The sequence below is a fragment of the Heptranchias perlo genome, chromosome 2, assembly GCF_035084215.1.
Source record: "Heptranchias perlo isolate sHepPer1 chromosome 2, sHepPer1.hap1, whole genome shotgun sequence".
NCBI classification, from domain to species: Eukaryota; Metazoa; Chordata; class Chondrichthyes; order Hexanchiformes; family Hexanchidae; genus Heptranchias; species Heptranchias perlo.
In genome coordinates, this window is record NC_090326.1 from 122,792,269 (window position 1) to 122,808,989 (window position 16,721).

General features: G+C 42.5%; 1 protein-coding gene across 2 annotated transcripts in view; it reads right to left on the reverse strand.

Moving 5' to 3' along the window:
• The window catches only part of abcb4 (ATP-binding cassette, sub-family B (MDR/TAP), member 4), a 124,624-nt gene that overhangs the window by 30,591 nt on the left and 77,312 nt on the right, over nucleotides 1-16,721 (reverse strand). For both annotated transcript variants that reach the window (XM_068006854.1, XM_068006863.1), the window contains 3 exons: nucleotides 12,822-12,926; nucleotides 11,601-11,678; nucleotides 7,024-7,107 (listed from right to left, as the gene is read on the reverse strand). In XM_068006854.1, the coding sequence (XP_067862955.1) occupies nucleotides 7,024-7,107; nucleotides 11,601-11,678; nucleotides 12,822-12,926 (267 nt within the window). The remainder of the gene's footprint in view (nucleotides 1-7,023; nucleotides 7,108-11,600; nucleotides 11,679-12,821; nucleotides 12,927-16,721) is intronic.

The window sequence follows — 16,721 nt, forward strand, 5'->3', positions numbered from 1 at the left end:
CTGAATACTACATTAAACTTAACATCTATATGAAACAACCATAAGGCACTCAGCCTCAGGATACTGGATCAGGAGCTGTACAAGAAGCAATATTAATATTCTGCACAATATAATAACCTTCTAAGTGTTGGCTCAATTGTTAAGAAATTAATCCTCTGCCCTAATTAGGTCACCACCAAGCCCAGAGCCAAATTGGAGCATTGTCAGAGGGAAATGATTAATAAATTAAGATGTTACTATGACTTCTTAAGACATTTAAAATAAAGTAAGTCTTTAATTGATATTTAATAATTATCTAAAAGCTCATACCACTGTCCCTTTAAATATTTGGAGAGGCAACACCTGAACATCTAATTGCAAAGCATTCGATATATCCAAACTTTTTTTTTTCCTAATTGCCTATCTTGATTATGTAGAATCCTTCGGGGGAAGAATACGATAGGGCCTATTATTGGGGTCGGGTAGCGTGATCCACTATTAACCCAGGTCCAATGGCCCCTGCGCAGGCAGGACCAGACTTTCATCAGGCCTGAGGACTTACCTGCAAGCAGCTTTGGAAATCAGAGTTGACACGAGGATTCAATGCAATTCACATTTTCCACCAGGAGGTGGAGACACAATCTCTTAAAGGGAGGATCTCTTAAAATCTCTTAAAAAGGTAGCTAAAAGTAGCAGTCTGCTGCCTGCACGGAGTCTGAACAGAGATCAGACATTGCACAAGTAAAACACAGCAGCAGATCCCGTCTCTATGTTTACACAGTGATGAATTATGTTAAAACATTGAATAAAAGGTTGCGCACTACTAAATCCCACATCCTCCAATCTGCATGCCAGACCTCACCAATCTGCCGATCTGAGTTTCTACCAGGCCTGCGATAGTGCGTGCACCAAGGTTCTCTGCTGGTGCACTAGAGGCCTTGGTGCATGAGGTGAAGAGGTGGACAGAAGGAGGGGCATCCTATATCCGCAGGGGGTGGGGGGGGTGGACGTCCTCCAGACTTATGCTCAAAAGACAGTGGGAAGCAGCGGGGGACGAAGTCAATGCCAGGCACACATCACCACGAACGTGTGGATACAGTGCAGGAAGAAGTTCAATGCTTTGACACGAGTGGTCAAGATGAGTGAGGTCAACTGTCAACTGGCATCTCCTGCCAACTGCATCCACTACTCCAAGCACCACAGTCCCCCCATCCCCCACATACCAAAAAACTCCTTCCATCAGTACTCAATTCATCCAATCAGATGCTTCCTCTCACCCTTACACATTACTACTGTTGCAAGCCGCCCATCCACAACTCACAGGTCACACACACTGGCAGCTATTCAACCATGACATCACCCAGGCACATGTCCCGCTTTCTTGCAGGAGAAGGTGATTCATAACAGGAGGCAGCAAGTGGCAGTGGCATTTAGCCGCTCGAGCCTGTTCCGCCATTCAATGAGATCATGGCGGACCTGTGACCTATAGCACGTTCAGTAAGGTGGTCACACCGCAGGTAAAGATTACACAGACAGAAAGGAAATGGGTGACCGCCAGGCAGAGTAAAAGGACTAGGCAGGTAGAGCAGGAGTCCCCTGGGGCCATCTCCCTCTCAAACAGATATTCTGCTTTGGATACTGTTGGGGGAGATGGCTTATCAGGGGAAAGCAGCAAGAGCCAAGTTCGTGGCACCACGGGTGGCTCTGCTGCACAGGAGGGGAGGAAGAAGAGTGGCAGGGCTATAGTGATAGGGGATTCAATTGTAAGGGGAACAGATAGGCGTTTCGGTGGCTGCAAACGTGACTCCAGGATGGTATGTTGCCTCCCTGGTGCTCGGGTCAAAGATGTTGCGGAGCGACTGCAGGACATTCTGGAAGAGGAGGGTGAACAGCCAGTAGTCGTGGTCCATATCGGGTACCAACGACATAGGTAAAAAAAAGGGATGAGGTCCTGCAAGGTGAATTTAAGGAGTTAGCAGATAAATTAAAAAGCAGGACTTCAAAGGTAGTGATCTAAGGATTACTACCAGTGCCACGTGCTAGTGAGTATAGGAACAGGAAAACAGACCGGATGAATGCGTGGCTGCAGGGATGGTGTAGGAGGGAGGGATTTAGATTCCTGGGACATTGGGACCAGTTCTGGGGAAGGTGGGACCTGTACAAGCAGGACAGGTTACACCCGAGCAGGACCGGGACAAATGTCCTCGCGGGGGTGTTTGCTAGTGCTGTTGGGGAAGGTTTAATCTAGAGTGGCAGGGGGATGGGAACCTGAGCGGGGAGTCAGAAGGGAGTAAAGTTGAGAGCAGCAAGAGAGGGGAAGACCCAGGGGAAATTTATAATACAAATAGTACAAACAGTTGTTCAAGAACAAGTGAAAGGGAAAAGTGTAGAGCAGCAGAAAGAAAGTGTACTTTAGACACTACAGATAAAGTGAAAACTAGAAGGTGTAAAGCAATTAACCCAGTATCAAAGCTGAAGGTCAGGCTAGGGTGTGTGGCCCAACTAAGAGTTCTATATACAAATGCACGGAGTATAAGGAATAAATTAAATTAACTACAGGTTCAAATTCAAATTGGAGGGTATGACATGATAACTATTACTGAGACATGGCTGCAGGATGGTCAGGATTGGGAACTAAATATACCGGGTTATAAGATCTACAGGAGAGATAGGGAAAATGGAAGAGGGGGAGGAGTAGCCTTAATGATTAGAGATGAAATCACTTCAATGATAAAGGAGGATATAATGAGAGGTAAGCAGCCAACAGAGACCTTATAGAATCATAGAATCATAGAAGTTACAACATGGAAACAGGCCCTTCGGCCCAACATGTCCATGTCGCCCAGTTTATACCACTAAGCTAGTCCCAATTGCCTGCACTTGGCCCATATCCCTCGATACCCATCTTCCCCATGTAACTGTCCAAATGCTTTTTAAAAGACAAAATTGTACCCGCCTCTACTACTGCCTCTGGCAGCTCGTTCCAGACACTCACCACCCTTTGAGTGAAAAAATTGCCCCTCTGGATCCTTTTGTATCTCTCCCCTCTCACCTTAAATCTGTGCCCCCTCGTTATAGACTCCCCTACCTTTGGGAAAAGATTTTGACTATCGACCTTATCTATGCCCCTCATTATTTTATAGACTTCTATAAGATCACCCCTTAACCTCCTACTCTCCAGGGAATAAAGTCCCAGTCTGTCTAACCTCTCCCTGTAAGTCAAACCATCAAGTCCCGGTAGCATCCTAGTAAATCTTTTCTGCACTCTTTCTAGTTTAATAATATCCTTTCTATAATAGGGTGACCAGAACTGTACACAGTACTCCAAGTGTGGCCTCACCAATGCCCTGTACAACTTCAACAAGACATCCCAACTCCTGCATTCAATGTTCTGACCAATGAAACCAAGCATGCTGAATGCCTTCTTCACCACCCTATCCACCTGTGACTCCACTTTCAAGGAGCTATGAACCTGTACTCCTAGATCTCTTTGTTCTATAACTCTCCCCAACGCCCTACCATTAACGGAGTAGGTCCTGGCCCGATTCGATCTACCAAAATGCATCACCTCACATTTATCTAAATTAAACTCCATCTGCCATTCATCGGCCCACTGGCCCAATTTATCAAGATCCCGTTGCAATCCTAGATAACCTTCTTCACTGTCCACAATGCCACCAATCTTGGTGTCATCTGAAAACTTACTAACCATGCCTCCTAAATTCTCATCCAAATCATTAATATAAATAACAAATAACAGCGGACCCAGCACCGATCCCTGAGGCACACCGCTGGACACAGGCATCCAGTTTGAAAAACAACCCTCGACAACCACCCTCTGTCTTCTGTCGTCAAGCCAATTTTGTATCCAATTGGCTACCTCACCTTGGATCCCATGAGATTTAACCTTATGTAACAACCTACCATGCGGTACCTTGTCAAAACCTTATGGGTTGAATTGAGAAATAGGAAAGGATCTAAGTCTATAGTGGGAATTGTGTATAGGACCCCTGGCAGCAGCTCTGAAGTGCTAGATTGTATAAATGCAGAGATTAGACAAGTGTGTAAGAAAGGCATAGTGGTCTTAATGGGGGACTTTAACCTTCACATAGATTGGGAAAAGCAGACTAGCAACTGTCAGAAAGGTACTGAATTTCTTGAGTGTGTCCAGGATAGTTTTCTACAGCAGTATGTCCTGGAGGCAACAAGGGGGCAAGCCATACTAGATTTAGTAATGAGTAATGAACCAGATTTAGTTAACGGCTTAACTGTACGCGAACATCTATCCAATAGCGATCATAACATGATCGAGTTCAATGTAGTGTTTGAAAGGGAAAAACGTGAGTCAGCTGCTAAGATTCTAGACTTGGGTAAGGCCGACTTCAATGGGATGAGACAGAGACTTCACAGTAAACTGGGCAAATCTGTTAATGTGTAAAACGACTGATGATCAGTGGGAAATGTTTAAAGAAACATTTAACATGATACAGAATCGGTTTATACCCCTGAGGGGCAAGAACTCTACTTGCCAAAAAAAAACAGCCATGGACAACTAAAGAGGTAAGGGACAGTATAAGACATAAGGAAAGGGCATACAAAAAGGCAAAAGATGGCACAGATCCTGGCAAATGGGAAAGATACAAAGATCAACAAAGGGTCACAAAACAGATAGTGAGATCTACAAAAAGAGAGTCTGAAAAGAAACTTGCAAGGGATATCAAAACCAATACGAAGAACTTTTATAGTTACATTAGGAAAAACAGGGTGGTCAGGAGCAGTGTTGGCCCCTTAATAACTGAAAGTGGGGATATTGTCATTGTCAATGGGGAAATGGCGGACATGTTGAACAATTACTTTGAGTCAGTATTTACAGTAGAAAAAGATAGCATGCCGGAAATCCCAAGAAAACTTATATTGAATCGGGGACAGGGACTCGATAAAATTAATGTAAGTAAAGCAACTATAATGAAGAAAATAATAGCACTAAAGAGTGACAAATCCCCAGGACCAGATGGTTTCCATCCCAGGGTTTTAAAGGAAGTAGGTGAACACATTGCAGATGCCCTATCTATAATCTTTCAACGTTCTCTAGATTCAGGAACTGTCCCTCTAGATTGGAAAATTGCACATGTCACTCTGCTTTTTAAGAAAGGAGAGAGAGGGACTTGGTTAGGAAGTTGGCTGAGCGAAAGGCGACAGAAAGTAGGGATAATAGGTAGGTACTCACATTGGCAGGATGTGACTAGTGGAGTCCCGCAGGGATCTGTCTTGGGGCCTCAATTATTCACAATATTTATTAACGACTTAGATGAAGGCATAGAAAGTCTCATATCTAAGTTTGCCAATGACACAAAGATTGGTGGCATTGTAAGCAGTGTAGATGAAAACAAAAAATTACAAAGTGATATTGATAGATTAGGTGAATGGGCAAAACTGTGGCAAATGGAATTCAACGTGGACAAATGTGAGGTCATCCACTTTGGATCAAAAAAGGATAGAACAGGGTACTTTCTAAATGGTAAAAAATTAAAAACAGTGGATGTCCAAAGGGACTTAGGGGTTCAGGTACATAGATCATTGAAGTATCATGAATAGGTGCAGAAAATAATCAATAAGGCTAATGGACTGCTGGTCTTTATATCTAGAGGACTAGAGTACAAGGGGACAGAAGTTATGCTGCAGCTATACAAAACCCTGGTTAGACCGCACCTGGAGTACTGTGAGCAGTTCTGGGCACCGCACCTTCGGAAGGGCATATTGGCCTTGGAGGGAGTGCAGGGTAGGTTTACTAGAATGATACCAGGACTTCAAGGGTTAAGTTACGAGGAGAGATTACACAAATTGGGGTTGTATTCTCTAGAGTTTAGAAGGTTAAGGGGTGATCTGATCGAAGTTTATAAGATATTAAGGGGAACGGATAGGGTGGATAGAAAGAAACTATTTCCGCTGGTTGGGGATTCTAGGAGTAGGGGGCACAGTCTAAAAATTAGAGCCAGACCTTTCAGGAGTGAGAATAGAAAACATTTCTACACACAAAGGGTGATAGAAGTTTGGAACTCTCTTCCGCAAATGGCAATTGATACTAGCTCAATTGCTAAATTTAAATCTGAGATAGTTAGCTTTTTGGCAATCAACGGTATTAAGAGATATGGGCCAAAGGTGGGTGTATGGAGTTAGATCTCAGATCAGCCATGATCTTATCAAATGGCGGAGCAGGCACGAGGGGCTGAATGGCCTACTCCTGTTCCTACGTTCCTAACTCCATATACCCATCTTAGCCCCATATCCCTTAATACCCTTGGTTCACAGAAATCTATCAATCTCAGATTAAAATTCACAATTGAGCTAGCATCAATTGTCATTTGCAGAACAGCATTCCAAACTTCTACCATCTTTTGCGTGTAGAAGCGTTTCCTAACTTCACTCCTGCACGTCCTGGCTCTAAATGTTAGGCTATGTCCCCGCGTCCTATTATTCAAGTATAGGAGGCCTCCAAATACAGTTACAAATGTATTGGCTGCCAGAAGCAATAACCCAGCCACTAATCTGTAAATCCTGCATGGTCCCTTCAAATAGCACTGGTGGGGGTCCTCCAGGCACTCTAAGGCATGGTCAGATGATCGTGCTTAAGACTGTGCGTTGAGTTGAGCGTTAAGTGCCAAAATGGTGTCAATCATTTTAAATCAGCGTTACACACTGATTTTCTCCTTACTTTACCCGCTTCCGGCGTTCAGTATTTGCGCACGCGCTAATACCTATACCATGCTAGCGTGCGGCGCAAGTCACGCTGAAAACGTGCGTGCGCAGCCAAAGTGCCATCTTGGATGTTCGAGAGGCCGCATAGCGCCGAAACAACGGGTGCTACATGGTCCAATTTAGCACCCATTGTTTCTTAAATTACTGAGATAATTGGCCATCCATTTGATTAGCAAACTAAATCAAAGAATATCTTTAGAATAATTCAATTTGATTTCATCACAACTTTTGACTCCTGTGGTAGATTGGGCTGGTTAAACCCAGCAGTCAACTCCTGCAGATACTTACCCCCTTAACTTGAGATGCATCAGTAGCAAGTCTGGTAGTCAAAGCGCCAGTGTTGTTTTTAGAATCATCAAACCAGCTAACATCCTAAAAAAAAATATATATATATATACACGTGAATGAGCTTGTTATATTATGCACATATAATGAGAAAATGCAATCAGACTCATATGCACTCACCCCATTTTTTGGCTGGGCTTGACTTGTGTGCAAAGTATTTTGGAATATGACTTGTTAGAATGTTAAATGAGAAGAGTTTGTTAAATGCTGAATGGATATTGAATTTTAATAAACTCTGAAGACCAACTGAAAGGTTTGCTGTACATTGTCACTTCAGTAAATTGTGGCAAGGACACATTATAATAAATGCCAATTCACTACTTCTTAATAAAATATTCCTACAGAAATTTCCCCCTTATTAGCAATAAGTGCAGAATCAGATTCAAATCCCAGCACATGGTAAATCAGGCCAGTTTGATGAACATGTCAAGTCTTTCCTGACGGTCTAGGGAATTCATACAACCCTGTTCTATGGCATTGTTGGCACACTAATTAGTCTGCGAGTTATTGGTCACATTCTTTCCAGTCCAGAAGTTGACCCCATTCCCACTAAACAGCTGACCACCCAACTTCCTTTCCTGGTCCCCATGCAAGCTGACATTGTGAATGGTTCTCTCTCCTCAGGTACCATCCCTTTCAAAACAGCCATCATTATCCTCCTCTTCATAAAACTCAATCTCAACCCCTCAGTTCTTGCAAACTACCCTCTCATCTCCAAACTTCCTTTACTCCCCAAAGTCCTTGAACGTGTCGTCATCTCTCAAATCAGTGCCCATCTTTCCTGCAAATTCATGTTTGAATTTCTCCAATCAGGATTCCACCCCTGCCACAGCACTGAAACGGCTCTAATCAAAATCACAAATGACATCCTCTGTGACTGTGGTGCATTTTCCCTACTCGTCTTCGACATCTCTGCAGCTGATGACATAGTCGATCACTCCATCCTCCTCCAACTCTCCTCCTCCCTTGTCCAGCAGAGTGGGACTGCGCTCGCTTGATTCCATTCTTACCTATTCCAATCATAGCCAGAGCATCTCCAGCAATGGTTTCTCTTCCCGCCCCTGCACGGTTACCTCTGGAATCCTTCATGAATCTATCTTTGGCCCCCTTGTATTCCCCATTTATGTGCTGCCTCTTAGCGACGTCATCCAAAGACATGTTGTCAGATTCCACATGTAAGCAGACGACACCCAGCTCCACCTCACCAACACCTTTCTCGACCCCTCCACTGTCTTTGTGCTGTCAGACTGCTTGTCCAACATCAAGTCTTGGACAAGCTGCAATTTCTTCAGTTAAATATTAGAAAGGCTGAAGGCATCATCTTTGGACCTCTACCACAAACTCTGTATGGTTACCACCAATTCCAACCCCCTGCCCAGCCATTGTCTCAGGTTGAACCAGACTGTTTATAATTTCTGTGCCCTGGTGAACCCCAAGCTGAGCCTCTGGCCTCATATCCTATCCATCACAGAGACCGTCTACTTTCACCTCCATAACAGCGCCCACTTCTGTCCCTGCCTCAGCTCATCTGCTGCTGAAACTCTCATTAATGTCTTTGTCACCTCCAGATTCAAATATTTAATTGTTCTCCTGGCCAGTCTCCCATCATCCAACACTCTGCTGTCCATATTCTATCCTGACCAAGTCCCACTCACCATTCACTCCTGTCCTTGCTGAACTATATTTGCTCCAATTTAAAATGGTCATCCTCGTGTTTAAATTCCTTCACAGTTTCGACGTTCTCCATCTTTGTAAACTCCCTGAGCCCTACAAACCCTCCCGAACTCTCTATTCCTCCGACACTGGTAACACAATGTGCCCATGACTCTGTTTGACTTTTATACAAGGTAAAAAGATGATGGCCAACTAGCCTCATTATTTTTGAGGTAAGTTTCAGTGGCAAGAAAACAAGCGTTAATTCAGGAAATTCACAGTTGTCATTAATGTTAATGGAGCGGAGTTATAATAATTAACTTCCCACTGTTTGGGCGGCACAAATGGCAAAGGAGCTTTAGGTGTGGAGTAAAAACTAGTGCAAGAACGTAAGAAATAAGAACAGGAGTCGACCATACTGCCCCTCGAGCCTGCTCCGCCATTCACTAAGATCATGACTGATCTTCGACCTCAATTCCACTTTCCCACCCAATCCCCATATCCCTTGATTCCCCTAGAGTCCAAAAATCTATTGAATATTCAAGGCTGAGATCAACGACTAAGCATCTGCCACCCTCTGGGGTAGAGAATTCCAATGATTCACAATTCCAATGATTCACAACCCTCTGAGTGAAGAAATTTCTCCTCATCTCAGTCCTAAATGGCCGACCCCTTATCCTGAGACTATGCCCCTTAGTTCTAGACTCTCCAGCCAGAGGAAACAGCTTCTCAGTATCTACCCTGTCAAGCCGTCTCAGAATCTTATACGTTTCAATGAGATCACCTCTCATTCTTCTGAACTCCAGAGAGTGCGGACTTATTCTACTCAATCTCTCATCATAGGATAACCCTCTCACCCAGGAATCAATCTCGTGAACCTTTGTTGCACCGCCTCTAAGGCAAGTACATCCTTCCTTAGGTAAAAAGAGACCAAAACTGTACACAGTACTCCAGGTATGGTCTTACCAAAGCCCTGTACAATTACAGCAAGACTTCCTTACTCTTGTACTCCAACCCCCTTGCAATAAAGGCCAACATACCATTTGCCTTCCTAATTGCTTGCTGTACCTGCATATTAAGTTTCTGTGTTTCGTGTACAAGGACACCCAAATCCCTCTGAACACCAACATTTAATAGTTTCTCATCATTTAAAAAATATCCTGTTTTTCTATTCTTCCTACCAAAGTGAATAACCTCACACTTCCCCACATTGTACTCCATCTGCCACCTTCTTGCCCATTCACTTAACCTGTCCATATCGCTTTGCAGACTCTTTGTGTCCTCCTCGCAGCATACTTTCCCACCTAGCTTTGTATCATCAGCAAACTTGGATACATTACACTCAGTCCCTTCATCTAAATTATTAATATAGATTGTAAATAGCTGAGGCCCAAGCACTGATCCTTGCAGCACCCCACTAGTTACAGCCTGTCAACCTGAAAATGACCCGTTTATTCTTACTCTCTGTTTTCTGTCCATTAACCAATCTATCCATGCTAATATATTACCCGCAACCCCATGAGCCCTTATCTTGTGTAACAACTTTTTGTGTGGCACCTTATCAAATGCGTAATTCATATACACCATAATTTCCTGGAACTTCTGCACTAGAATAATGGTGTATGCCATAGATGCACCATTACTATGGCGCAAGTCTTCAGGAAATTCCGGGCCATTAAATCATGTTCCTCTTGCACATGGATTTCTGTATTTAACCTTTGTGCCAGTGCCAATGAACAAACTTGTTTTGGTACATGCTCTTCTGGGCAGTGAATAAGTTATCTCATTTAGCACTTCAAGCTTGTAAAGAATAGAATGAAAAAGATTCAAAATTTGTCCTGGTCCCTCCAATGATCAAATCAAGCTTCAACATTCATAGAAACATAGAAAATAGGAGCAAGAGTAGGTCATTCAGCCCTTCAGGACTGCTTCGCCATTCAAAATGATCATGGCTGATCATCTAACTCGGTACCCTGTTCCCGCTTTTTCCCCATATCCCTTGATCCCTTTAGCATTAAGAAATATATCTATCTCCTTCTTGAATACATCTAATGACTTGGCCTCCACTGCTTCCTGTGGTAGAGAATTCCACAGGTTCACCACCCTCTGAGTGAAGAAATTTCTCCTCATCTCGGTTCTAAATGGCATACCCCGTATCCTGAGACTGTGACCCCTGGTTCTGGACTCCCCAGCCATCGGGAACATCCTCCCTGCATCTAGTCTGTCTAGTCCTGTTAGAATTTTATATGTTTCGATGAGATCACCTCTCATTCTTGTAAACTCTAGTGAATTTCATAATTACTGGAAAACTGGTCTTTGGAACCAGTTTCAAGTGATCAAAGAACAAATTTAGGTGATTTGAATTCCAGTTCCAGAGTTAAGTTAGTTTGAGCAGAGGAGAAAAGGTAATTTTTGATTATACACAAATTAAATACGATAAAATACAAAGTAAAAAGTTGAAATAGGGAATAATATAAAAGTCAAACTGGTTATCAGTGAGAAAAGAGATAAGAGCAACAAAATGAGAGATGAGAAGTAAAACTTCTTAAAACTGTAGTTTTTTTGTTAAAGTGTACATTTTATTAATAGTACCATAATTTTAGAGTAACTGAAATCTCAGTAAAAAAGAACTTGGACTTACATCGTGCCTTATCATCCCAAAGCACTTCACAAATCAATGGATTACTAAGGTTAGAGCATTTTTAGTATTACAGTGTATGAACCCAGTGCTGACAAAGAAAAGGTTAGCTTTTTTTCTCTGTACAGGGATATTAAGTAAATACAACTACTTAAACTTGTAAAGTATTCATTTATACATTGCAAAATAATAAAGAAACAAAACCAATTTGTTAATATATGGTTCTTACCTGTCGCATCATTGCCTTAAAGGCCATGTATCGTAGTCTCATTGTCAGTACTTCTCCAGATTTGCCAAATGTGAAACCCTGTCAAAATATGTAATGTGGAGATAATGGAACTACATTACAAAAGAATAGCTATTACCACCTAAATCAATTTTGCAAGAGAGTTAAAATAATGTAGAATTTTTATTGAATAAAATGTTCCATAGAAAAAAGTGGGCTGAGCATCCAAGTTCTGGAAACTTGAACAGAGCAATGTAGAATCATAGAATCGTTACAGCACAAAGGGAGGCCATTCGGCCCATCAAGCCTGTGCCAGCTCTTTGTAACAGCAATCCAGTTAGTCCCATTCCCCCACTCTTTCCCCGCAGCCCTGTAAATTTTTTTTCTTCAAATATTTATTCCTTTTTGAAAGTCACGATTGAATCTGCTTCCACCACTCTTTCAGGCAGCGCATTCCAGATCATAATCACTCGCTGTGTAAAAAAGATTTTCCCTCACGTCGCCTTTGGTTCTTTTGCCAATCACATTAAATTTGTGTCCTCTGGTTCTCGAACCCTCCGCCAATGGGAACAGTTTTTATGCCAGTCATGATTTTGAACACTTCTATCAAATCTCCTCTCAAATTTCTCTGCTCTAAGGAGAACAACCACAGCTTCTCCAGTCTGATGGCAGCCCCATGAGACAGAGAGGATGACTGATGGGAGGCCCATATAGAACTAATTGTGTCTAAAATGTATATAAAGTTGGGTACCTCTTCGTATTGATTAGGATGTTCTCGGAGCGAGGATGGACTGCACAGGCTCCGACTTGTTCCCACCTAAAACGGCAATCGGGGTCCTGTTTACATCATGGGACACCGATTTCATTATTGAAAAGGTCCCTATTGCCTGAAACAGGCGGGAGCTTTTGACAGCTGGCGGTAGGTCCCTTTCAAAATGGAGCCGGCCACATCCCTGGTGTTAACAGGGTGGTATGGCTACCAGCCCAATTTTGAGGCTGTTACCGCCCCATTAACGCCAGGCGATGGCAGTCAAAATCAACCCCATGATCTTTCAGTGCTGAGCGCATGTGTGATTTTCCTCAATAACAAACTGCCCAGTGCATCAGCTGAGCAAGTTTTGCTCCTGCAGTTTATGATGCTATCTGAGCCAGTCAGTTGGATTACTGCCTTGTAACCCACTCTATCCAGTATCCTATTTATTCACAGATTTCTTTACAACTTACCTGTAGAAAAAATGTGATGAAGGAGATACCTCCAATTGCTAGGAATAACAGGGAAAAAAATGTGCTCTCACGACGAACTACATCCGTTTCTATCTGAGCAAAAACCTGTGTTGGGTAAAAGAAATATTATTCAATGGAGATTATTACATAACAACAAGTTTAGTAATTTAATATTGCAAGACAAAAAACAAGTAATTCATGACTGATGTAAAAATAAACAACTCTTACTTCATTTAGGAAATTCATTTTGGTTTTAGACAGTGGGGTAGATTTTCAACTTGCTGCCCGGATGTAAAACTGGTGCTGCGGATTGAGCCCTCATCGTGGAAACTGCCCAATTTCCATTTCTATTGAAATTAATGGAGATAAAAACTGGGCAGCCTCTAGAACAGGTGGTGGATCCGTAATGCTAGTTTTAGGCCTGGGTGCCAAGTTGTCTACTCACTGTGATAAGAATTCCTCTTTTTGCTATGTGTAGGGACATAATGAATATTTTTGTGAAGGCTTCTTCTGCAATTTTGCTAAACATAGCAGAAAATCTTCATAAATCGCACAATGTTGCTACGGTGTTAGCCGTAGCTCAGTGGTAGCACTCTCGCCTCTGAGTCAGAAGCTTGTGGGTTCAAATCCCACTCCAGAGACTTGAGTACATAATCTAGGCTGACACTTCAGTGCAGTGCAGAGGGAATGCTGCACTGTCGGAGGTGCCGTCTTTCGGATGAGACGTTAAACCAAGGTCCCGTCTGCCCTTTCAGATAGATGTAAAATATCACATGGCATTATTCGAAGAGCAGGGGAGTTTTCTCTCGATATTCTGCCCAAACTAAGGCAGCTATTAGAGCAGCTCAAAAGATTATTGGAAAAGAGGATAGTGGACAATTGTGGTAGTAATAGGAAATCTTTTTTCAACTATGTCAAAAATCAGAGGGCCATCAAAGACTCTATTGGGCCACTGAATGATGCTCAAGGACAAGTTAGAAAAGGCTCTCAGGGTATGGCAGAGCTACTAAATGAATATTATACACTGGACTTTACTCTTGAAGATGATGCTCAACTGACAGCATTAAGTGGTGCTGTTAACAGTAAAATTGTTAACATGAAGATAGATGAGGATATCGTCTTAGATAGAATAAGAAACCTTAAAATAGATCGGGCTGCTGGCCCGATGATATCCACCCAATGGTCCTTAAAGAAACAGAATAGGTACTATGCGAGCCCCTTGCCCATATCTTTAATAGCTCACTGGAGTCAGGGACTGTTCCCCTAGACTAGAAGGATGATAATGTAGTTCCAAATTTTAAAAAAGGTGATACAGCAGATGCGTTTACATAAGAACAGGAGTAGGCCATTCAGCCCCTCGAGCTTGTTCCTCCATTCAATTAGATCATGGCTGATCTGCATCTTAACTCCATTTACCCGCCTTGGTTCCGTAACCCTTAATACCCTTGCCTAACAAAAATCCATCAATCTCTGTTTTGAAATTTTCAATTGACCTAACCTCAACAGCTTTTTGGGACAGTTCCAGATTTCCACTACCTTTTGTGTGAAGAAGCGCTTTCTGACATCATTCCTGAATGGCCTAGCTCTAACTTTAAAGGTTATGCCCCCTTGTTCTGGATTCTACCCTATCAAATCCTTTAACCATCTTAAATACTTCAATTAGATCACCCCTTAATCTTCTATATTCGAAGGAATACGAGCCTAGTCTATGCAACGTGTCCTCATAATTTAACCCTTTTAGTCCCAGTGAATTCTGGTGAATCTGCACTGCACCCTCTCCAAGGCCATTATCTCCTTCCTGAGGTGCATGCCCAGAACAGAATGCAGTACTCCAGATGGGGTCTAACCAGAGCTCTGTACAGCTGTAACATAACTTCCAGCCTTTTGTATTCCAGCCCTCTTGAGATAAAGGCCAATGTTCCTTTAACTTTTTAAAATATTTTTTATGCCTGTCCACTGGCTTTTAGTGATTTTTGTACTTGGGCCCCTAAGTTAACTATAGGCCCATTAGCTTGACTTCATTAATAGGTAAGATGCTCGAAGGAATCATTAGGGATGCCTATATGACCACTTAGATAGAGACGGCCTTGTCAGGAACACCCAACATGACTTCTACAAAAGAAGGTCGTGTCTTACGAATACAGAATCGGTTTATACCCCTGAGGGGCAAGAACTCTACTTGCCAAAAAAATCAGCCATGGACTACTAAAGACGTAAGGGACAGTATAAGACATAAGGAAAGGGCATACAAAAAGGCAAAAAATGACACAGATCCTGGCAAATGGGAAAGATACAAAGATCAACAAAGGGTCACAAAACAGATAGTAAGAGCTACAAAAAGAGAGTATGAAAAGAAACTTGCAAGGGATATCAAAACCAATACGAAGAACTTTTATAGTTATATTAGGAAAAACAGGGTGGTCAGGAGCAGTGTTGGCCCCTTAAAAACTGAAAGTGGGGATATTGTCATTGACAATGGGGAAATGGCGGACATGTTGAACGATTACTTTGCGTCAGTATTTACAGTCGAAAGAGAGGATAGCATGCCGGAAATCCCAAGAAAACTAATATTGAATCGGGGACAGGGACTCGATAAAATTAATATAAGTAAAGCAACTGTAATGAAGAAAATAATAGCACTAAAGAGTGACAAATCCCCAGGACCAGATGGTTTCCATCCCAGGGTTTTAAAGGAAGTAGGTGAGCACATTGCAGATGCCCTAACTATAATCTTTCAACGTTCTCTAGATTCAGGAACTGTCCCTCTGGATTGGAAAATTGCACATGTCACTCCGCTTTTTAAGAAAGGAGAGGGAAACCGGGGAATTATAGACCAGTTAGCCGAACATCTGTTGTGGGGAAAATGCTGGTGTCTATAATCAAGGATAGGGTGACTGAACACCTCGAAAATTTTCAGTTAATCAGAGAGAGCCAGCATGGATTTGTGAAAGGTAGGTTGTGCCTGACAAACCTGAATGAATTTTTTGAAGAGGTGACTAAAGTGGTGGACAGGGGAATGTCAATGGATGTTATTTATATGGACTTCCAGAAGGCATTTGATAAGGTCCCACATAAGAGACTGTTAGCTAAGATAGAAGCCCATGGAATCGAGGGAAAAGTACGGACTTGGTTAGGAAGTTGGCTGAGCGAAAGGCGACAGAGAGTAGGGATAATGGGTAGGTACTCACATTGGCAGGATGTGACTAGTGGAGTCCCGCAGGGATCTGTCTTGGGGCCTCAATTATTCACAATATTTATTAACGACTTAGATGAAGGCATAGAAAGTCTCATATCTAAGTTTGCCGATGACACAAAGATTGGTGGCATTGTAAGCAGTGTAGATGAAAACAAAAAATTACAAAGCGATATTGATAGATTAGGTAAATGGGCAAAACTGTGGCAAACGGAATTCAATGTAGACAAATGTGAGGTCAGCCACTTTGGATCAAAAAAGAATAGAACAGGGTACTTTCTAAATGGTAAAAAATTAAAAACAGTGGATGTCCAAAGGGACTTAGGGGTTCAGGTACATAGATCATTGAAGTGTCATGAACAGGTGCAGAAAATAATCAATAAGGCTAATGGAATGTTGGCCTTTATATCTGGAGGACTAGAGTACAAGGGGACAGAAGTTATGCTGCAGCTATACAAAACCCTGGTTAGACCACACCTGGAGTACTGTGAGCAGTTCTGGGCACCGCACCTTCGGAAGGACATATTGGCCTTGGAGGGAGTGCAGCGTAGGTTTACTAGAATGATACCCGGACTTCAAAGGTTAAGTTACAAGGAGAGATTACACAAATTGGGGTTGTATTCTCTAGAGTTTAGAAGGTTAAGGGGTGATCTGATCGAAGTTTATAAGATATTAAGGGGAACAGATAGGGTGGATAGAGAGAAACT